Source organism: Rhopilema esculentum, chromosome 1 (genome assembly GCF_057945365.1).
Source record: "Rhopilema esculentum isolate cy_ngs chromosome 1, ASM5794536v1, whole genome shotgun sequence".
NCBI lineage: Eukaryota > Metazoa > Cnidaria > Scyphozoa > Rhizostomeae > Rhizostomatidae > Rhopilema > Rhopilema esculentum.
In genome coordinates, this window is record NC_142815.1 from 3,904,516 (window position 1) to 3,918,371 (window position 13,856).

Below are 13,856 nucleotides of genomic sequence, written 5' to 3' on the forward strand. Positions count from 1 at the left end.
TTCTTTCTACGATCCTTTTTTAAATGTTTGATCCATTAATGATTTGTAAAATTGCATTTAAAGAATTGATTAAATTTGTTTTTTATCACAGTACGCAATTATAAAAAACACAAGACTACACTTTGATATATACTGCATGAATAGATAACTTTACTTTCATTTTGTTATCAATTTACGAAATAGCCATTGATCAAGGAGAATCAGTGAAAACTTGGATTGAAAATCGTTAACAGCTTTGGAAAAAGTTAAAATCAATTGGAGACATATTTTTGCCTTTTGATAAATAATTCACCATTTGCTTCTTTGTGTTACAATATAAAATTAATATTTGAAGTGTACAGGGGCTCCATAACAATCAAGGGGCAAAGCGACAGGGTAGGCTCCAGTAAAAGGGTATTTGATTGAGCTTCCTCTTTTGAAACTGTCATTTGTTATTTCTATTTTATGTGGACATTATGAAAATGGGCCAACTGCTTTGATAGGACTTTGTTTTAAAAGTTTTGAGATATTTCATGTGAATAAGGCACTACAGTCAGGATTTCATATGAGTCATTTTGATAATTACAATAGCCACTGTTATGGAAAGGGGACTTCGAGCCCCATGCTTTTCTTATCAAAGGGCAAGAGGAGCCATTGCCCCCCCCCGCCCCCTATTCCTGGAAGCGTATTATCTTCAAACCCTGTTAGACTTAAGCAATTTAATTTTTTACCATTGTCCATAAAAATTTCAGAGGTAAACAAAAAAGACAGCGATAGAATTTCATAGTAAGAAAATGATTTTGATAAACTCTAGGCCTGCCTAATCGTATTTCAATTTAATATTTATCATTACTGACACAAAAGAATCTATTCATATTGTACAGAATAAATGTTTGAGAGTGCAAGAACAGAGAATCGGAAGCCTTGGGGGCAAATGGGGTATTGCTGATGCAAAAAGGGTAGAATATTGGGGGCACCAGGAGAATACTGAATAATGGGTAAATAAGGGCAATATGATGGCTTACCATCGTGATGGCATGGGGCAAACGCATTTCTCATATTCGTTTAACTTAAATGGAGTCCAAATTTTTTGAGGGAAGTATTGGATTAATTTCTCTCATTTTCTCTTCAGATTGTATTTCATCTTCTCATACATGGGAAAAATACATTCTAAGGAAAAATTCAAAATCGCGTCTTTTGACTCTTTATTTTGGAGAGCGAGATAGAGAGGTAGAGAGAAGGTAAAGGGAGGGGGTTTAAAATCTGGTTACTTTTTTCATATATACCAATAACTTAACATTTATGCCCCTCGACAATGGGAACTTCCGAATCCCTTGTGCGCTATAAGACCTAGAAGCTAAAGAAATATTCTAAAATTGAGATAATTGAAAACTCGATTGCGAATAAACGTTCAGAGTTAGCTACCTGAAACTTGCTTACTCTTGTTACCTCTTATATATATATCGACGAATAGCAATGTGTGAGGATATTTTAGGCTTGCGGAGTAAAGTTGGGGAAAACTATTAGGCCTAATAGACACGAAATATCATCAACAAATAGTTGATTTTCTCTCAAAGGTCTAAGGACTTCAGTTAACGAGTTTGGAGGCCTGGCAACCAGAAATCAGCAACACTGATTGGTTAAAAGCAGGCTGTCAATCAATAAAATACCAATCAACTGTTGAGCTGAATCTAGGACTCATAATGCAAATTAAAAGCTATCATCTACATATATCCGGGAACCCTTCGTAGCCATAAAAGGAAAGTGCTTGTAATTTGATGGCTTTATGTTTGCCAGGAAGGACATTATGAACAATACCCCCGTCCTTAGAGTAGATGCAGGTTGCACTTGACTGCAAGGTGTATACTGTGTGAAATCAGGGACGGGGGTGGCCTGTTAGGTAGAGAAAACAGTTTGTCCCCAACTAGGTTCTAACAGCTGTGCCATGCCTTTTACATTAGCGTATTATGACGTAACAATATTGATAAATGTATTTATTACCAGACAATAAACAAACTAATACTGTCCAAAAAACTGCATTTGTCATCAGTCAACTCCTGCCCCGCAGCAACATTGCATGTTTATGGCCTACTTTAAACAACGATTCCTACAGAAAAGCACCTCGCAATCCTCTGCGATGCAGCATGTTATGGAAGATATATTGTATATATTTATATATGTGGTTGCAGTAGACGAGTTTAACAATACAATCAATTACAAACAAAAAGGTGATAATGATTGGCAGCTGCGAAGGCGTAAGGAACAGCAACAGCAACATTGAAGCATCTCCTTCGCCGCGGTAGTCATAAATTCATTCGCCTCCACAGAAACACAATCAAATGTCCCCGCAACACTGATTCTCTGTTGTGTTGATCCAGGACATGATTGTGAGCTAACTAAATACCATTCAAGATGAGCACGTGGTGATCCTTATTGTCCAAGACCCCCGTATTGAGTATCATTCTCTATGGTGCAATTATGGCATCATAGTATGGAGGCGGGGGCTCATCTCTGTCCGTAGACGCAACATTTAATATTCTATACTCCCTTTGTGGGTCCGTGTTAATGTCATATACGAGCTGTGCAACAGGCATCATGTAAATAGGAGTCTGGGTCCCAACAGAAAGATTCCGTGCGCATGCTCCTTGTGTTTCTGGATCTGCAGTCGAGGTAGGCCTCGCTCTGGCTTGCAGGCAGCTCTCTTGCGTTTGTGTCGTGATAGAGTTCATTTGTATGGGGGCTTCGATGTTTGACGCTTGGGAACGCTGCTAGGGGATGCAAAGATACTCAAGAATTAGATAGGTCTCAAAAACATTATTCCTATAGAATAACAACAATAATAGAATGAATTCTGGTCACATTGTACCAAAAACTGCGTTGAAGAAGTCAACTTTCTCTCTCTACATCTCGAGAGATGTTGCAATGTCTAAGATCAAGCATAGACTATGGGTCAAGGCACCAGAGGGACATGGGTTCGAAGCAAAAGCGAGCCGTAGAGAATGAAGCGAATTTAAAGTGAACCTGGATGTGAAGCATCGATTAAGATATGTTTCATTTAAGTGCAAAAGAAGTGGAAGGAAATGCAATGCTACTTATGGTGGGCTTTGAATTTGTTACACGTGGTCTAGGGATGCTTCGCAGATGCCACCAATATCCCACTGCAATAATTATTATGGTACTATATATTAAGCTGAGAAGTCTTGAAAAATTGAAGGGAAGTGACCCAATTCAGTACAGCCTTGTTGGAGGCGTCGACGATGCCTATATTCTTGTGACTTGTTTAACCCCCGTCCTCACAGTCAGAGAGCAATTCGAATGAACTGATACCACTACTATAAGACGGAGGTGATACAATCAAGGAAATAGCAAGTAAAAACTCTTACCAGCATGCTCTTCCTTTGCTCTGCATACAGCATCCAAGACGAGGCTACAGCCGTTACCATGGATATCACGAAGCCGACCCCAAACAGAACCGAGACTCCATATACGAGGTTACGTAGATTCTCCTTCACAGATACACAGCTTTGGACGGCAGAAAAGCGCAGCAACCGACGACCTTCCTCCTCTGGCAAGAAGCATTTGCAGATCTTTTCATGAGCTGAAAAGGTACAGTCTTCGAGCCTACTCAAATTCGAGTCGACGTCTGCAATCAGGTAAACAAAACTGACGAAACAGAACATTGTACAGATGACAGAGAGGAAAACGACGCATATTACCTTTGGAAAAAGAAGATAATTATTAGTTTTACGAAAACAATCATTTAAGAACATTTAAAGAGTTGTAGATGAACAATCAACTGGCTAACATATCTATATATAAAGGTGACATCAGCTATCTGTGAAATACCTGCTATCTCGATCATCCGCTATGTCGAACAACTACCATCTCGAAATCCCATCAACTACCAAGATTCGCTTTCTCGAAAAATTTTCACTTCTTACTCACTGAATTATATCATATTCCTTATATTATTTGTTATATTCCATAATAGAGTCAGCATTTATGCCTAGCGCCCCCAGCACCTTCAATGCCAAAGAGGGAACTGTGCCATAATCTATGCCCCCATTCATGCTTTCCACTCCCCTCCCTTGGGATAGAAGTTGATTGAGCTTTGTGGGGGGGGGGGGGGTGGGCATGAAAGTCTGCCAAACAGCGTACTTGATTTTTACGAAAACAAAATGATCTCAAGGGATTTTCGGATAAAACGATAGGATTTCAACAAAAGGTGTACGAGATTTTGATAGATCGAATTGTCCCTAGAGTATTGTGCTCTAAATCAGGGAACAAAAGGGATTCATCCAAGAAAAGTTACATTGCACAGTATTCAGGAGAATGGAAACACAACCAATGGGAGTTTACGATCAGAATGTTTGCAAGTTGTTAGTGCAAGTTTGACATGCAATTAAGTTGTTATACGATTGCACAATTTAATAAAAATTTCAAAGTGTTATTACCAAATATTTCACTTTGCGTTTAGACGCAATCAGGCCAAGGATACCAGTCAAAACCATCTGCAAAAAATTAAAAAAGAATATTACAATGTATAAGAAAGAAGGAGATGAAAATAAATTTAACTATGGAAAATGAAGTAAAATAGCCATTAACAGGGAACTCTCTATAATGAACCGGAAAAGCAAAAGAAGGGTAATTTTTTCAATTTTTTCCTGTTGAGAAGGCCTCGTGTAAGTTGTCTGTGAACAACGGACACCTTTATGTATCGGACACTTCTATGTATCTGGCAGGAATAGGAATTTAGAAGGACAGCTTGAATTACAAGAATCCTGCACGGCTGTCGAGAAAAACAGTTGATAATTTTTTTCTGGAAAATTGCAAATGTGCGACAACTTTTCACCCCTCTCTTTCTTTCTCATTTGAAGTGGGGGTGTGAATCTGAAAAGGGGATGAATCAGTGTTGAAAGGGTAACTGTGACCGCATCAACGTATTTTTATAAAAACTTTTGACTCAATTTTAAGCCTGGCGTCTCATTTCTTCGCACAATTTCAGCCTCACATATTTCTTATCTTGTTTCTTATTTTTGTAACGGAATTCCCTGTGCATAGTAATGTCCGGACATAACATCTGCTTGATAAAGTAGTTAATACTATTTTGTTCATCGCTATCTGTTTTTCTGTTGCTATTCTTTCATTTTTCAATTTACGCTGGTATTTTATTTCTTGAGTTTTGTTTAATTTCAGCCTGCCTTGTTTCTTATGTTTTTCTTCCTTTTCTGGCAAATCTCAGCCTGATGTTTCTTACAAGGAGAGTTGTTCTAAAAAGCGTGTGTCTTACGAAAGTTGTTCTACAATTTGAGGCGCTAAACAGGCACACAATCAAAGCTCTAACAAAAATTCATGACGATAAATCAACGCGAAAAAATTCTCATTATAAACACAGTTGGAACAATTACAGTTGATTTCATTCTTGGTTGGATTAAAAACCCAAAATGATAGGGCCAGGTGGCTCACAGACGAAATCTTTAATCCATTTGAAACATATTTTGAGCAGTCGATTTTGCGTGAAACCACATGATGACGGTCCGCGCTTCGGTTTAGGGTGGATTTCTGCCCGGTAGCCCATGATCGTAAAGAGATCGTTACGGATAAACAGGGCCCGCGCCACGAATTTGAAAGTGGAGGGGGGAAGACAAGGCTTCCTACCTCTTTTACTGCAGCTTTTAAACTACTTGCTTCGCAAAAAAGTGGAGGGGGCATGGTCACCCCGGGCCCCCGGTGGCGCGGGCCCTGATAAAGGGTACAGCAAGATAAGAGCTTGATCAAAAGGTAGGTTGTACGGGATGTACGAAACAGTTGAAAATGGGAGGGGCAAAACGACTGAAGAGTACCACGCCCATTTTATGATAGTAGTGTGCCCCATAACACCCATTTACAGAATCACTTGCCTCCATTAACTGATTGATAATATTCTAGTCTGAAGTTAGAGTTTCAGTTAGAGTTTCAGTTAAAAGCAAATTCGAAGGGCTTGCCAACTCGGGTAAGGAGAATTGGTACAAATAGGCCTTAAATCCAGAAAATGTCGCCAGGTATTGCAAATATTGGGACACATACCTAAGTACTCTCACCTTAGAATAAGGACACTTCGAATAAGTCCCCACCCTAAAGTAATTTTTGTGAAATAAGCCCCACCCTCAAATAAGCCACCCTAAGACGAGGTTTTACCTCGACAGTAATAGGTTTGTCTCAAAATATCTGAATTTTTAAGCTAAAAAGAAATGACACGAGCTACCCTACATATTAAGTAGCGTGTTTTTTCTGCCATTCTTAGTGCATTTTTCAAAATTACAGGAAGATCTTATCATGGTTACAGGAGATGAGCTGTCTAAAATTAGGACATTGTATAACTTAACGAATAATAAAGGGATTCGTTTCCTTCATACCAATATAGTCTCCCAAAATGGCGGTCCAGTCGTTTCAATTGGCTGATATGAAGGGAGTAGGGTGTTGGAGAAGAAAAATGAGCGGTCCACAAGAATAAATATAGTGATAGTACTCTTTTTAGTATTGGAAACACCCTGTTGGCAAATATATATATATATATATTTATATATACATATCTGGATAGCTATAGTATACAATTTCTTTGACAGCCTAATGAGGTGGCAATACTCGGTAACTTGAAATAGATATTGAAAAACAGATTTAGAAAAGGTCTAGGTTTCTTGAGCTGGACGATAGTCAAACTTTCGAGTCTAATTTTGAACCAAAAAATTCTTAAACATGTTATCGCCTTACCGGAGTTATTCTGGGACATTTTCATCAGCTTGATGAATGATATCTGGAGATTCCAAAATAAACGGGGGCAGCAAAGGGCTCTTGAAAGTTGTTGGGCAAGTTGGAATTTAGAATCGCTGCCCCTTGCCCCACCAAAGCAACAGCCCCGCTGTCAAAACACCTGTTTGATATTTTAAGGGCTTATTTCCATTAAAGAGCGAATCTGGCTTGAAATATTAAAACTACAAGAAGAGGTGGTTTTGTTGCTTTCGATAGACGCTGCTCACACCCTGTCCCCTACCCCATGTAGGGGTATTTAAGAGTTGCCCCATTGGCAACAGGTACTTCTGCATGATTAGATAGACGCTGCTCGCACCCTGCCCCCTATTACCCCCGGTAGGAGTATTCAAGGATTGCCCCACTCCCAACAGGTACTTCTGCATGATTAGAAAAACGCTGCTCGCACCCTGCCCCCTATTACCCCCGGTAGGGGTATTCAAGGATTGCCCCATTGGCAACAGGTACTTCTGCATGATTAGATAGACGCTGCTCGCACCCTGCCCCCTATTACCCCCGGTAGGGGTATTCAAGGGTCGCCCCATTGGCAACAGGTACTTCTGCATGATTAGATAGACGCTGCTCGCACCCTGCCCCCTATTACCCCCGGTAGAAGTATTCAAGGATTGCCCCACTCCCAACAGGTACTTCTGCATGATTAGGAAAGTCTGACCCAGATTTGTATGACCGCGAAGGAAGCGCAAGGTGACATTCAGCCGAAGACATTTTTATCTATCGCTCGCATGGATGCAAAAATACTTTGAATGGAACTCTTGGATGGCATTGTGATGATATTTAAAAACTGCAAAATCTTTTTAACATATTTACATATTTTAAAGTCTTATTGAAATTGGAAAAATGGATCAATCTAGACCAAAATTCAATTTGAAGAATCTGCTTTTAACCCTAAAAATGTTTTATATTAAGAGTGAAAGATTTTGTCGTGATTAAGAAAACACAAAACTGCTAAAATTGAAAGATTTGAGATCAAAGCATCGATCGAAAATCAAAGCAATTTTGATTGAAGTTGCTGAAATTATGGATCAAGGAGGCAAATTAAAGTAGATTTGAAATCTGGCATATATTTTATGGATATTTCAACTCTGAAGGTTAAATAAAAGAAGAACGAGATGAACTGATATCATTAATTGAAGGGCGTGTTGCAAACCGCATCTGAACATGGTTAGGCCGAATGAAGAAGAGAAAGTTAAACTCACCATTGAAGCAGAAAGATAGCTTGGAATGTGATGCTGGACATGTTTTACCGAGCTTGTCGTCCGCTGTATGCTATAATGTCCAACAGCAATTAATAAGCCGTCGATAAAGAGAGTTATGACCGAAAATATCAAGAAAGCTGTGGATGAGCACCGGAGTTTCTTCGCTCGTTCATCGAAGCTTGACTCAACATAACAGGTGTTCTTCGAATGTTTTGTTTTAGCGTTCGAATCTTCTTTGTTTTTCTTTTGTTTTGAACGATACATCCCTTCGTATTTCGAATTCATTGTTTCGCCTTGTGAAATAACCTGCTCCCTTTCTGCAATCTTCTTTGTTTCTTTAATCTCTGCTTTAAGTTGTTCAGAAATGCAATGATTTGCACCTTTTTGATTAAAAGACTAGCAATGATTTCTTTGTCGATGCAAGAAAACACTCCTGTGTGTTGAAAGTCACTTCATCTTCACAATAAATCGCGTTTGAAGTTGTTTGGCTACGCAAATCAAAGAAGAACTTCTTTCTTTCTAATATTTAGTTCACCGAAAATATACTTCCCCTTCGTAAAATGAACCTGCAAAAAGAATAATTTGAGAATAGAAAACATTTATTTAGATAAAAAAATTATACAAAACATTTTTCCGTCAACTCTCTTTGTGCATAACTTTCAAAATACAGCAACCCATTTTCCATGTACAGAGACAATATCCATCCTAAATTTTTCCCATGAACGAAAACGAATTAGTTTCGGAGAATTTATTGTATTTCTGGCAAGCATGTGTTCTTCATTGCAAAATCAAATATCTTTAATTGGCCACAAAATATTATTAAGGGTCGAAAGAAGGTCAAATATACTTAATTAAGATTTATGGCAATATATGTTGTCGAATAAAAGTAAGAAAACCCGCAATAAAGTGTGGGAAAACCTTCTTGCTTTCAGTTCGGGATAAAAGCACAAAAAAGGAGCCTGTCTTAAATTTGCGAACCCTTTTGAGAATTCATTTAACCTTGCTCAAAGCCAAAAATTAAACCTTGAATCAAATGAAACATTGCTCTAGGGGTCTGGGGCCAACTACGTCACTTTTTCAGTCGGCAGAATGCACAAGGAGGGTTGAAATACGACTATCTGTATATCTGTTCAAGTACGACTTATTCTCTTTCCTAGATTTCTTTATGGGAATCTGAGTGGCGAGAAAGGGTTTCCTCTAACATACCAAATTTTGTTATATAACCCAATTCCCAGACTCAAATCTAAAGTGTCTGAAGTTTCCGAGAAAACATAATGTCCTAACGTTAATTGAAAAATTCCGAGTATCAATGAAAGCTACCCTCAATTCATTCATTGCAGGAATTTTGGTTTCGATTTGACCAGGATAAGCCTAGGAAAGATAATGAAATTTTTAACTCAACTCGGTTAACCTACTTCTGCGGCCCAAAAAGCGATTTGCTTGGACATTTAATGTATTTTTTAATTATCGTCGCAGACGAAAGAAATTGGCATGAAAAAGCGATTAGGATTCCAGATTTTTACTATGTTTTGGCTATGAGGGTTTGGTTGATGTTGGTCTCGGAAGAGCTATGCGATCAGAAGGGATTGGAGAGCATATCAAGAATTGGGAGATGGGGCGAAAAGGTAGCTTACGCACACACAGAATGACGCTTTTTATGGAGGGGGGGGGGGGGGTGGCGGCTACTGTGCTCTTGTAAAAATATCCCAAAGTAAAAGCTTAGACAAAAAATTATCACTTTGAAGCACTAAAAAGAGGCTAAGAGCCCCCCTGACCACGATTGTGGGAACATTTTGGAGGATCACAGGTAGTAAGGGGCACGGTGTCTCAGGGACACTTAACTTCTAGGAAAAGGAGCATTTTACAAAAGCTGGGACATTTTCTCAAATTTCTAAGACCCTGCTATCTACATTAAAACATCGCTAATGCAGGATCGTCATGAATGGGGGAGCAGAGGGCCTATATCCTTTCAATAGTTGTCAAACTATGTTATCCCTTTACAACAAAGCAGTGAATCGGAAACAGTAGAGGCGTTGGGTTTCCCTCAGCCAGCCCCCTTCCCCAACCCCATAATACAAATTTCTTTCCGACGGGGCTGTGATTTCCCTGCTTTTAAGCAGCGCCAGTATTTATCGTAGGAGCCAGATAATTTCTAAGCGGCCATTTTCCAAACCAGACACGTCCAAAACAGCCACCTGGTTCTCTCAATGGACAAACATTTGCCGATTGTGATATGAAAAGTCGCAATGATTTATGCGGTTTCAAAAACATGTGCTCTCAATTCAGAAAATCTAGCCATTTGCGAAATACTATCTCCTTTAGGCGCCTAAAAATTTCTAACGGCTACAAGCCCTGAAGGAAGATGGATTTTGTTTCTTTCTGTTTATGAATGGTGTGTTTGCCTCCGTATCAAGTTATCTGTTCATCACAGCTTGTGTTGGCCCAAGTTGAGTTTTGGCGCGAAAAAAAATTTGGATCGGATATCAATGAGTTGGAAATCCATAAAAGAGTGATGTTATTAATTTTAGAAATGGGGATCGGGGTAGTGGAGTAAATAGATTTTGATCAGAAGTCAACGAAAGTTGAAGTTCCACGACAAGATAATGTTATTGACAGTAAAATGTTAGAATAGGGACAAAGAATAGAGGGGCAAATATTTGATGACAAATCGATGATTGTACTCTCACTCGACAATGTTTGAGTTGAAAGACAAAAATAAAATATAATTCGTAAAGCAATATAATAGGATATTATAAAATTTTATCTATAGGATTGGTTGTGAAATATATGTGAAATATTAATCAATAAAACGTCTAAAATTGGCTCATTATTTACTTGATTGTAATCAACTCCAACTTGTGACAAATAAACGTTGTTGCCTAAAGTTGATTGATTTGGAAATATTGACAAACATCCTTGCGTTTATTGCTTTAAACGCTTGAAGAAACTTTTTAGCAATATTAAACCCCAAATCACAAAATTATTCCGCCTGCTCTAAATGGGAAGATCGTTAAATAATGGTTATATACAAAGAATTTTGAAACACGCTGTAATTATCGAGGATTTCAATTAATTTAATACGAATTAATTACAATACAGAAACGAGTTTCTCGATTTAATTCAAACAAAAACTTATTGAAATTAATTGAAAACCTCCTGGGCCCGCTGATAATAATTAAAACCAGCATGAATTATTTTGGTTTGATTTCCATCATCGTTTGAATTCAAATCTACGAAACGATAACTTATTTGATGTTTATAGAATTCAAAAACTAAAAAACAAAACAAAAATATCGGAGCTAATTATCTTGAAAGTTCAAGTGTATTTGGCGTCAAAGAAAAATTTAATAAACATAACAGATTTCCCGCCTTTTCTATTAAAAATTTCGTAACGCAGCCCCGGCCTAAAAGCTGGTTTTAAGTCAAACTAGATCTCCTCGACAAGTTGAAACGTTGATTGCTACAAAAGTAACGAAACCAGTAAAGACTAAACAAATTCATAATTAAATTATCGTCGAAGCTCACCGGTGTAGCTGGCCTTGCGACTGAGAAAAACAACAGCTTGAACTTCTGCCTGCAATCACACTAATGTCCGCGATCCTAGATTCCAAATATCAAATTTCGTTTGCATTCAAGCCTGACTCGTGCCACTTCAATTATTCTTTGGAGATTTCTAACGACCTTCAAACCAAAATCGCTTTATCTGTCTTTAAAATTTCGCGTTCTTTCCATGTGTAGGACACGCGCCATAAATCCCGTGCGGTCGCGCGCTCTTCAAAACTAGCCGCGTCTATAAAGCGACCGCCGGCCATCGGCCGTCAGAGATGAAATCAAATTCTCCCCCTTTTTTATAAAATTTAAAAAGTGGTACAATGTATCAGTGAATTTAAAAATATTTTACAAGCTAAACTGTTAAAGGTAGAAATAATTGTATCGTATACACACAAGATTATTCAAAAGAAAAAAAATATAAGAAACAACCACGAAATCAAAGTCATTCTTCGAAAATGGAAAGGGAGCCTGATGGTTGAGTTTCTTAATTCCAGAGTTTACAACCACGACTCGAAAAATATTTCTGTCCCGTTGTTGTTTTTTATATTCGCATCTATAGGTTTAAAGTTTTGTTAGTTACTTCAGAAAGCTTCTCTAAGAGGTCAGCGAAACAATCTAAGACCAGATCAGTACCAGAGTGCTGGTTGAAGCCCTGTGAAAAGAGCCAGGGATAGTCCCAAAAATAAATATACGATGACAAGTAAAATATTAGAAATTAGCAGATTTCCAGTACTCACAAAGGGGCATAGCTCAACAAGTCCCTTTATATTTATTTCTTTCACAAACCGACCTCTGCCCCAAGAAATTGAAGCAAAACCAAATACCGTTTTTGATCTACTAAACACCCTCTCCTAACGAACGTTTCTCTCAAATAAGCGCCCCTTTAAAAAAATTTGTTAAATAAACTCTCTTTTCCAATAGTCGCCTCCTAGAAGCCAAACTTTTAAAAAAACGCCTGAGTGTTTGATAGATAACAAACGGTAAGTTTTTTGTTCGGGTTCCTAATCCTTGCCATGGGAGGCAATTTGGGCATGCCCCTGAATTGATATCCGAAGTAAAGCTCTCACCAGAAAATTCTAGATTCCAGAATGGAATATAAGAACACTGGATTCCACAGAGACAAAAGCGACCTCTTAATCTCCCGTATGGCCCCATTTTTTAGGACAAGTCTCACAGTCCATACCTGATTGGTGCAATAATTTCTATTTTTGAAACTGGATTTACCAAGACGAAATCCAATGTATATTGCTATAGCAACAGTTAATGCATTGCGGTTTTGCGAGTTAACGTTTCAACGAAGGACGATAAATGGACTTGATAAAATCTGATGAAAAGATAAATAACTTAACGAAGTGTAAAATGAAGTGATAAATAAAATGAACTGACGAGAGGCCGTGAAAGGGAAGCAAAAAGCCATTAGGATATGCTATTAGGAAGGCGCGAGTTGGATACGAGGCTGCACACAATATAAGAGGCTTGATGATCTCGAAGAGTTTGCAGAAGAAATAGTCATAAATTAGCATGATTAATTATTTCAAGTTAAGGGTTAGGGTTAGGGTTAGGGTTAGGGTAAGGGTTAGGGTAAGGGTTAGGTTTAGGGTTAGGTTTAGGGTTAGGTTTAGGGTTAGGTTTAGGGTAAACTAATTACGTCATCAGGTCGAGCAATATGGAAACTAGACAGCTCCTTTGCAGAAAGGTGTCCTGTTATATTTAATTTCATAATATCTAGAATATTCTTATATATTTTGCAGATTATCAATTTAGAGTCAATCCGGCTCACCGAGGCTGGGGTTTGAGCAAGGTTCTTCTAGAAGTTTCACCAAGAGAAGAAATCGCTAACTGAACTTATAGGCAAAGAGGACACGATTTTAGAAACGGCAAAGGATCATTGACATGAAAATAGTTGAATAAAATAAAATAGAATATATACATTCAGACTTTGGTTATGACGAAATACGAATAAATACTCCGAAATGCATACCTAAAGAAGTCAACGCTTTCCTGGATGCATACCTGAAGTACTCAAAGACGTACCCCTGGACCTGTTTTCATCAACCCTCTCTGAGACTTATGTCACAGAAGACGTTGTCACAAAACCTCTGTCACAAAATATTTGTCACAAAAACCCATATCTTCCGCGAGATATCAGTCACAGAGGAATTTGCCACAAAAACCCCTTTCACAAACCCAAGTCACAAACACCCTGACTCGAGAACCCCATTTCAAAGCCACTGTTACAAAGCCCTTGTCATACTGAAAAAGGTAAAACCCCCGTAAAACTCTCAGCTGGATCGATCCCGTATTTCATCTAAATATGACGGA

The 13,856-nt window shown here is 38.3% G+C and overlaps 1 protein-coding gene across 2 annotated transcripts; it reads right to left on the minus strand.

Moving 5' to 3' along the window:
• Positions 1 to 755: 755 nt before the first annotated feature.
• On the minus strand, positions 756 to 11,868 carry LOC148960648 (uncharacterized). Of its 2 annotated transcripts, none has more exons than XM_089113315.1 (5): positions 11,508 to 11,868; positions 7,983 to 8,548; positions 4,434 to 4,490; positions 3,363 to 3,695; positions 756 to 2,744 (listed from the first exon to the last, which is right to left on the minus strand). In XM_089113315.1, the coding sequence occupies exons 2-5, from the start codon at positions 8,265 to 8,267 to the stop codon at positions 2,445 to 2,447; spliced, it is 975 nt and encodes a 324-aa protein (XP_088969441.1). In that variant the 5' UTR covers positions 8,268 to 8,548; positions 11,508 to 11,868; the 3' UTR covers positions 756 to 2,444. The 2 variants fall into 2 exon arrangements, with proteins under 2 accessions (XP_088969441.1, XP_088969431.1); XM_089113305.1 differs by having other exon boundaries at positions 756 to 2,747; positions 11,508 to 11,786.
• Positions 11,869 to 13,856: the final 1,988 nt, after the last annotated feature.